The sequence below is a fragment of the Thalassophryne amazonica genome, chromosome 3 (genome assembly GCF_902500255.1).
Source record: "Thalassophryne amazonica chromosome 3, fThaAma1.1, whole genome shotgun sequence".
Lineage (NCBI taxonomy): Eukaryota > Metazoa > Chordata > Actinopteri > Batrachoidiformes > Batrachoididae > Thalassophryne > Thalassophryne amazonica.
Window position 1 is genome coordinate 108,586,089 of NC_047105.1, and position 9,320 is coordinate 108,595,408.

A 9,320-nucleotide genomic window follows, 5' to 3' on the forward strand; every position below is an offset into this window, starting at 1 on the left:
TGACATAAAGAAATGGTTTTTAATCTGAGTAATGACAGATGTCTGCAGCATGACCTAAACTAATATAAACAGTGATGGAAGATTTCCGGAATTCACGGAAATTCTGGTTTTTACTTACATAGTAAACGCTTCCGGGTTTTGGGGATTTTTGATAGCATCAAAGACAATTGCTTGAGATCAAAGTCCTCTGCGTGGTTGGGAACCCGCACCTGCTAAACAATGGAGACCGCAAAGGCTGTAATTTGTCACTTTCCTGGTTTCACTCCTCCTTCTCCCATCAATTTTTTTTTTTTTTTTTACAGTTTTTACAGTGTGCACGCTGATTACATTTTGATGATGAATCAAATATGCTTGGCAGAAAAGGCCACAAATATGACCAACTTTACAACGTGGAGTCAGAAAAGACGCTCAAATGATCCACAATTCATGGAGGAAAATTGTACTTCTGTATCATTGGTTTGGCGGTTGATGATTGTAGAATGATGTGGAGCTCATTGAGGGACAAATTGATCCAGAAAAAGCCACTGTTCCTGCTGCAAATTGCAATAAGACGCCCACTAATGCAACGGAGAATGTTCAGAGTCATGCGTGTGTCAGCGTCATTGCATGGCCATGGAGTTACGGAGCTGGAGAAGCATAAATCGGACTTTAGCATTTTAACCCTCTGGGCCAAGACCAAGCTTTACTAAATTCTGAATAACTTTTTAATGATGTGAAATAGAAACGTACTTTTTTGCTGAAACGTTAACTCCACAGACTTTCGAGCCAGCCATCGGCCATCTTTGTACTCATAGAAGCTGTGACAACGTGCACAGTGTGAGTATCCAATCGGAATTGGTTCACCGTCACATGGTTTTCCAAAATCCAATCGTAGGGCAGATTTACCTCACGTGAAAAGCTAAAGATCGTTTTCAGGAGTGATATGTTACTAGTTGGTCCGTTTGAATAGCCCCCTGGGTGCTCCAATGAGTACATAATCAGTGCACCCTGCGCCATTACACACAGTGAAAGTGAAAGCAGATGGAGCAGACAGAGAGCCTCTGATGACAATCTCACGTGCTCAGAGTGTGTAACTATCATGATTGCTCCACTAGTTTGCATGTGAATGTTACTGGATGACTCTGTTGCTTTCTCTGCGTAAAGCACTGTTTACCATATCAAAATAACAAAACGCATAGACCATTTTGTATATATTGTTCAAAATGTGCATTTGTGTTTATTGTTCGAACCTTTTTGTTGTACAGTCTTCCACACAATACTTCAAATTACCTTTATAAAGTGTCAAAACAGTTGTTTATTATAGTTTGCTGTGTGTTTTGAATAAATGTGTGGAAAATTGTTTTTCGCTTTATTTTTTCCTTGCCTGTTTTTGATTGTAAACTTTTATTACACTCATAAAACACAACAAAAACATATATATTCTGAAAGCACAGGTTGTCCTGAAAAAAGAGACATAAAACTTGATTGTGGGATGCAGGGAGAGCTGTTAACGGCAATAATAAAACATTTATGCCAGTCGAGTGAACTGTCCAAAAAATGCCCTCGGACCCCAGAGGGTTAAGGTCCCACGCCACAGTGGACTTAGAAAAAAGAGTGACTCGGCCAAATTTAGTCTCTTTAATGCACATAATGCCCAGTGCGAATTTAAGGCAGGCGTTTATTTTTTTCTGATGAAGTTTTGACCCGGTCATTAAATGAGACAGGTCCCTATTCAAGGTCAGGCATTTAATCAAGGAAATGCATAAGCCTAATTGGTGCTGGGGATTCTCCCGGAGATTGGTCATTGCCTCATGACTGTAACTAATCCGTTACATACACATAACAGATTTTGTTCCTTTTATGTGGTGTGTCCATAAAGTAACGGTCCTTTTTATGTTTTTTAAAGAACTATATGGATTTCATTCATATGTTTTTACGTCAGACATGTTTGAACCCTCATGCGCATGCGTGAGTTTTTCCACGCCTGTCGGTGACGTCATTCACCTGTGAGCACGCCATGTGGAAGGAGTGGTCCCTCCCCCTCTTCGGATTTTCATTGTCTGGAAATGGCGGAATGAAAAGGACTTTTTTTTTTTTTTCCATCACAATTTTTTCAGAAGCTGTTAGAGACTGGTACCTGGAAACCATTCAAAAAATTTATCTGGCTTTCTGTGAAAATTTTACAGGCTTCACAGAGAATAAGGACTTTAACTACAGCTTTAAGGACCCCTTTAAGGACGGTTGGTGCGCCGAGCTGCGACGTCGCGGCACAAACCACTGGATCATTTCTAAGCTGATGGCTCTGGATACGAGACCGTCGTGTGCTCTTTCTCTGGTTATCACAAGAGCTGGACATCAGCCATTTTCCGGCAGATTTCACTTTTAACGAGAGATTTTGTCATGGAAAGCCGTGCGGAGGCTTCGCGCGTCACGACCGATTCGCTGATGAAGCGAGACAAAGGAACACCTCCGTTTCGGAGTGTTAGAGGACAAGTTTGGACATGCCTATCTCGGCTTTCAGTGCTTACCAGTCGAGTGAGTATAAGAGAACTTGTGGAGAGCTGGACATGTCCCACGAGGGTTCAAGCATGTCTGACGTAAAAACATATGAATGAAATCCATATAGCTTTTGAAAAAAATAAAAAGGACCGTTACTTTATGGACAGACCTCGTATACGTATAATGAATTTTGTCCATTTTATACAGATGGATTTCGGTTATAACGGACAAAATTCGCTGGTCCACCTGAATCCATTATATGCAAATTTTTACTGTATAGATCTTTTAATTTAACTCATGATAAATGGGAGCAAAAACAAATATATATATTTTTGGTAGTTTTATCATCACTGTAAATGAATACAACTTAAAAAAGGTATAAAAGCCTAAAGATGTGTAACTCGCTTACAGCCAGTATTTATTGAAATGAAGTACTCCCTTATAAAGTGCTTTTTTTGTTTTGTTTTTAAGGTTTTGTCCACATTTTTGTCTGACATCTTAATGATTTATCAGTGATTATTTCTGTTGGATGCAGATTCTGGCAGGCGAGGGCAGTGGAAAGTTTTCTTCGAGGAGCCACTTCTTATGCTGACCAAATGTTTCTCCTGAAGAGGGGGCTATTGGAGGTAAAATCTCACTGAAAGCATTCCTGCAGTCATAGATTTTTCTCTGGAGGTCAGTCGGCGCAGACCTGTGTTAGTTAATTTAGTATATTGTGCTCAGCTTTTCTCACTTGTGCCTTTTCCCCTCGACAGCACATTCTTTTCTGCATCATAGATAGTGGTTGTACATCCAGAGATGTCCTGCAGAGCTACTTTGATCTGCTTGGTGAGCTCATGAAGTTCAACATTGATGCCTTCAAAAGATTCAACAAATATGTCAATACTGCAGAGAAGGTATGATATACCTTTTATAATGATTTACTTTATCCCAGCATAGTAAAATAATTTCCAGCAGTTGTTTCACCTAGGTGTCATAAATCTATATTTATTTTTAACTTGGTCCATTTTAATTCTTTGCTTTAGTTTCAGACTTTCCTCACTCAGATAAACAGTTCTCTGGTGGACTCAAACATGCTGGTGCGCTGCATTGTTCTCTCCTTGGACCGCTTTGAGAACCAGACTGAAGATGTTCAAGGTAAAAATAAATAAGAATACATAAATGCTTATAGACAAGATGGGTTTTTTCCCCCTCATCTTTTAATTACTTGGCTCTGAGTCAAGAACATTATTGTGCAATTACATGATGTAATCACAATGTAAACAGTCACTACATTTGTTGATGCGGAAGAAGAAGAATGGTCTTTATTGTTGTGCGTGCGTGGATACATCCAGCGAAATTTGTCTTTGCATTTAAACCATCCTAATTACAATTAGACACAAACCAACCACTAGAGCAGTGGACAGGCAGTCCAATGGTTGGGGACCAACTCCACATTAGTAGAGACGTTGTCCTTATCAAGGACAGAGAAAGCAGCAGACTCTAATGTGCATTTTTTGATCATGGGAGAAAACTAGAGTGTCTGGAGGAGACTCACACTGGGCGAACATAAAAACTCGCTTGCCTTCATGTTGGCCAGCTAATGGTTACACACACCTTACATACCTTTGACATACCTTCGGTAGGTGATGGTCTTGTGGTTAAGCGTTGGGCTTCAGACCAGAGGATCCTCGGTTCAAAGGCTACCCAGATCGGGAGATCACTAAGGACCGTTGGGCAAGGTCCTTAATCCCTTAGTTGCTCCCTGTGTGTAGTGAGCACCCTGCCCTGACATTGGTGAGGCATAATTTGTAAAGCGCTTTGACCTTCTGATGCAGATGAAAGTGCTACATACATAAATGCAGTTCATTTGACAGGTTAATGAGCTAAAAAAAGATTTAAATATTATCAACACACATTATTGGAAAGTAATTTTGAAACACTGCATATTTTTAATTGTATCACGTTTTGAGGCAGACTGCTGAAACGATGAGCGGAGAGGTGTTTGCCATTTTGGGCTCTCAAACCTTTTATAATCGATGAACCTAAATAATGCAGATTTCTGGCCAAGGACCTGAGCAGTGAAGAAAATGAAGTTATGCTTATTATTTCAGAGCCAGAAGCACAGTTTAAAGATTTGTTTTGTTCCCTGTTCTTCAGTGGTGGAGGTGCTGTCTGAGTGCTGTCTGCTGTCCTACATGGCCAGAGTTGAGAACAGACTGGCTTTCCTCTTCAGACTCATCAACATCATCAACGTACAGACGCTCACACAGGTGCTGTTCCCACAGTAACACACACACTGTAATGAAATAAGCATGTTTGATTTTCTTTTTAATCAAGCCTGTTTCTCTTTACTTCACTATAAACATACTGTGAAATCATAGTTGCATTCAGTATTTTATTATATTTGGTGTATGCTACAGCATTTTGTTGCTCTCATCTCATTTTTTGCTTCTATCCTTTGCCCCACTAGGAGAACGTGAGCTGTTTAAACACCAGTTTGGTAGTCTTGATGCTAGCCCGTAGGAAAGCAAAGCTGCCTTTCTACCTCAACGCACTGCGGGAGAAGGAATACGCTGAGAAGTACCCAGGCTGCCTCCTCAACAACTTTCACAACCTGCTGCGCTTCTGGCAGCGCCACTACCTCAACAAGGACAAAGACAGCACGTGCCTGGAGAATGTGAGTGACTTTAATTCTGCTTTACACAGATGAAGCATCAGCAAATCTCTGCCACCACCATCTGGATTCTAAAACCCAATTACCCATCATTTGAAAAACGGAAAACTACCAACTGCCATTATCTATGATTAGGGATGGGTACCTTTCACATTTGAACCAGTACGGTACAGATACCCGGTACCTGGGAATTTATAGCAGTAGGCAACGGTACCAATTTTCGGTACTTTTATGCGCTGTGTTCGAAGTAAAATCTCAAAAAAATTACAATTTAACAGATTTATTTATATAAGTTTAAACTTTAGCAAATATGTCAAAACAACATGAAATTGTTTGTCTTGTAACAAGGCAATTGTTTCACAAATTTCTTGAACATAGAAACTCTTAAGTACACCTAAGCACTGTTCTTTAAAATGCACAAATTAAAATCAAAAGGGGATAGACTAAAAATAAATAAGTGCACTTTTTATAAATTAAAGTGCAACAAACTAAAAATTAAAGTGATGCAAACTTTTTGCAATGAACTACATTTACTATAGTGTTTTGTTGTTCCTTGTGCAGTTTTTTTTTTTTTTTCGAGAACACAAGCATATCAACTTTTTTGGGCAAGAGCCGAGCCCGCTCCACACATGCTAACATCATCTAAACACGACGCTTTAGCGTTTCTTACCTGCAGCAGACGATGATGATGAAGTGGTTGTAAGTGTATCTTCTTCAGCAATGCTGGCTGCAGGTGACAAGTCACTAGTGGTGCCGAATTCAGGAGCTGATCTGACTCGCAGTCGCAGACAGTCAAAAATTGTGCTCTCTTCAGCGTTGAGAAATGTCTTATGCTTAACCAGGTGCTTCCTCAGATTAGATGTATTTCCACCGCTGGCCTTGCATTTTGCGTCACAAATATTGCAGCGAACATAATCTGCATCACATGTAGAAAAGTGGAGCGCTTCAAGCGCTTTCTGTCAGCCATGCTGCTTTGTTTATGAACCAGCGGTTGCCGCGTCCGACGTCATTGCGCTGTGCGTACTGCGTTCATGTTCAGCATGTAGAATTGTCCACTCTCCCTCTCTCTCAAGCATAATGGCGCGTTTAAGTACCGAAACATACTACCGACGGAATTCAGTCTGTACCGAATTCGGTTCCCATCCCTATCTATGAGCATCTATTTTACGATTATGTCCAAAAAAAAAAGATTTTTTTTTTTTTTGATGGAACGATGCATTTAAAATAATTGAAAATAGAGACCAGTCCTCCATTTACAGTACTGGTGTAATATACAAATAATGAATGCTTGAGTTCAGTGGTATGTTCCAACTTTCACCTCATGAAATATTCGTTCCATATCACGATCAACCGGTTGGGCATGCCAGATCTAGTGTTTTACCATGTCTTTATGCTGTGTTTACACATAACGCCGACAAGTCACGAATGCCACGAAGTATACATTCTTGGCCGCTGATCACAAATGTGATGATTTGAGGCAGAGGCATCAGATGTCCTCAGGAACTGCTGCAACCTGTTACGATTAATGGCACGTGTTGCTGGAGAATTATCAGGAACCATTATCCACAGTTAAGAATAATGTTGCACGTAACAGTGCGTTGTTACGTTCTGTCACGTTGTGAATGAGGCGAATTGTCTACACACATACACACATCCATCAGCTGCTGAACAGTTCAGATCGCTCCAGTTTGCGCTTCAAAATCCACAGCAGAAGAACTTTGTGACTGCATGCTTAGTTGGGCTCTGTCCCATGGAGTGGCACAGAGAGGAGGAGGAGATAGAGAGAGCCAGATGTGTGGCTCCACGCGGCTCTCGTCTTGCTTGTTTTCCAAAACATCAGGCACATGCAGCAGCAGGTGGAACACCTGCAGGAGTGCGCTGAGGAGCATTGGAACGAGATTTTTAGCTGTCATTACATCATCAATAAATGCACAAGTTTACGTTGATATTTTGGACACTTTTCTTATCCCATCAATTGAAAGGATGTTTGGGGATGATTAAATCATTTTTCAAGATGATAATGCATCTTGCCATAGAGCAAAAACTGTGAAAACATTCCTTGCAAAAAGACACATAGGGTCAATGGCCTTCAAATAGTCCGGATCTTAATCCAATTGAAAATCTTTGGTGGAAGTTGAAGAAAATGGTCCATGACAAAGCTCCAACCTGCAAAGCTGATCTGACAACAGCAATCAGAGAAAGTTGGAGCCAGATTGATGAAGAGTACTGTTTGTCACTCATTAAGTCCATGCCTCAGAGACTGCAAGCTGTTATAAAAGCCAGAGGTGGTGCAACAAAATACCAGTGACGTGTTGGAGCGTTCTTTTGTTTTTCATGATTCCATAATTTTTTCCTCAGAATTGAGTGATTCCATATTTTTTTTTTTTTTTTCCCCTCTGCTTGGTCTAAAAAAGTAACCATTACTGACTGCCACAATTTTTTTTTTCCTGATTTCTTATAGTGTTTCTTAAAGCCAGAAAGTTGCCATTTGAAATGACTTTAGTTTTGTCATGTCTGTGATCTGCTTTTTTTCTACAAAATTAAACAACTGAATGAACATCCTCCGAGGCCGGTGATTCCATAATTTTTGTCAGGGATTGTACAATAAAGCAAGCGCTTAGTCCTTCACTAGGTGCAGCCGCTTGTTACCGCCTTCTACACCTTGTTAATCTACTTATTAGTCACTGTGGTTGCAGTAAGAACGTGTCAAAACAAGCTGCCTTGTGGTTTTCCGTCCCTCAGAGCTCCTGTATTCCCTTCAGCTACTGGAAGGAGACGGTGTCGGTGCTGCTGGGCTCAGACGGGACGTCTCTGTGCGCCATAGCCAGCTACATTGATGAGCCTTTCATGGAGCTGGACAGAGACATGCTGGACGATTGACCTGCAGAACGTGCATTCAGTGTGCCAGGCAGGACAGACAGAGGGTCGACGGGAGCACGGACTCTGCTGAACCGAACCATCCATGAGCTATGTGACTGTTGTGGATGTAAAGACTTTTCTGGCTGAACAGGAGCCGAGCTTCACAAACCGGAGGACCTTGCCTGCCTGAAGGAGGAAGCTGAGTAATCAGACCGGATCACCCACATGCTATAACGGACAGTATTGGGATGTGGGGAAATGACGCCTGCTTTGGTTCTTTGCTTTAGATAAAATCAAAATAGTCTTTTATATAACCTATATAAAATTCTATGAAAAACATGTATGAATCAGAAAATTGTTAGAAAAAAAAAAGTTTCTTTTCACATGGATAGTTTTTGGAAATGTTGGCAGATTGAACTTTGACCTATTACAGGTCAGCGGTGCACCGCCGCTTGCCCGCCTACTCTCACTACCTACGTCCACTCTTCACCACTCCACTGTCCGACTTTTGGGGAGAACTGGTGACATTGGAGTATTTCCACGGGTGTTTTCAGCAAAATTTTAATTTAGTCAGACTTACGAGTTGGTTGTTGCTGGTTTGTGCTTTCTGGCGCAGCACGCTTAGCTAGCTAGTTGGTCAGCTGCCATGTTTGACAAAGTCGCACGGGGCTCCGCACTTCATGCCATCCACTCTGCTGCGCCTTCACAGGCTGCACCCACTGACTTTTTTTTTTTAAATGTCATGAGGCAAATGGTGTGTTTTAGTTTTGGATAAACTAGAATAAAACATTGCACAGAGTAAACTGTTTTATGTTTATTTTAACCTTTGTTGATTAAAAAGCTGATTTGTATAACATTTTGTACCCATGTTGTGAGAGATCTTTTGAGAAAAGAATAAACTATGCAGGTGCTAGTGTTAAGATCGCGCTCTGATTCTTCCTCATGCAGTTTGTGCTCCAGACCCACCCTTGTGCACGCTGCAGAAAAGCAGGTGCAGCTCAGTCCTTGATCTTTATCAGCTGCTGTTTCATGCAGATTGAATATTTGAACTAGAGTAGGGAGCTGTTGAATGAGCTACCTCAAGATTCAGCCTGACAGTGTACAGATGATTTTTATTTTATTTTTTATTGCATTTTTAACTTGGGATGTTTGTGTGAATGTGCTTCCCCACATCCACTTAATGCTTCTAAAGCATTTTATTTGCCTTTTTTTTTTTTTTTTTTTTCCTTCTTACTTGTGCACCATGTTGATGGGTGTGCACGTGTGTTGGAATAGATATATGCATTGCTGCAGGTTCATTTTGTCTTTACTGGACATGTGCCTGAGC

General features: G+C 40.9%; 1 protein-coding gene across 2 annotated transcripts in view; it reads left to right on the top strand.

The window, feature by feature from the left end:
- The window catches only part of trpc4apa (transient receptor potential cation channel, subfamily C, member 4 associated protein a), a 45,766-nt gene extending 36,853 nt beyond the window's left edge, over positions 1-8,913 (top strand). For both annotated transcript variants that reach the window (XM_034167257.1, XM_034167258.1), the window contains 6 exons: positions 3,014-3,104; positions 3,234-3,374; positions 3,504-3,615; positions 4,618-4,730; positions 4,931-5,137; positions 7,877-8,913. In XM_034167257.1, the coding sequence (XP_034023148.1) occupies positions 3,014-3,104; positions 3,234-3,374; positions 3,504-3,615; positions 4,618-4,730; positions 4,931-5,137; positions 7,877-8,014 (802 nt within the window). In that variant the 3' untranslated portion in view covers positions 8,015-8,913. The remainder of the gene's footprint in view (positions 1-3,013; positions 3,105-3,233; positions 3,375-3,503; positions 3,616-4,617; positions 4,731-4,930; positions 5,138-7,876) is intronic.
- Positions 8,914-9,320: the final 407 nt, after the last annotated feature.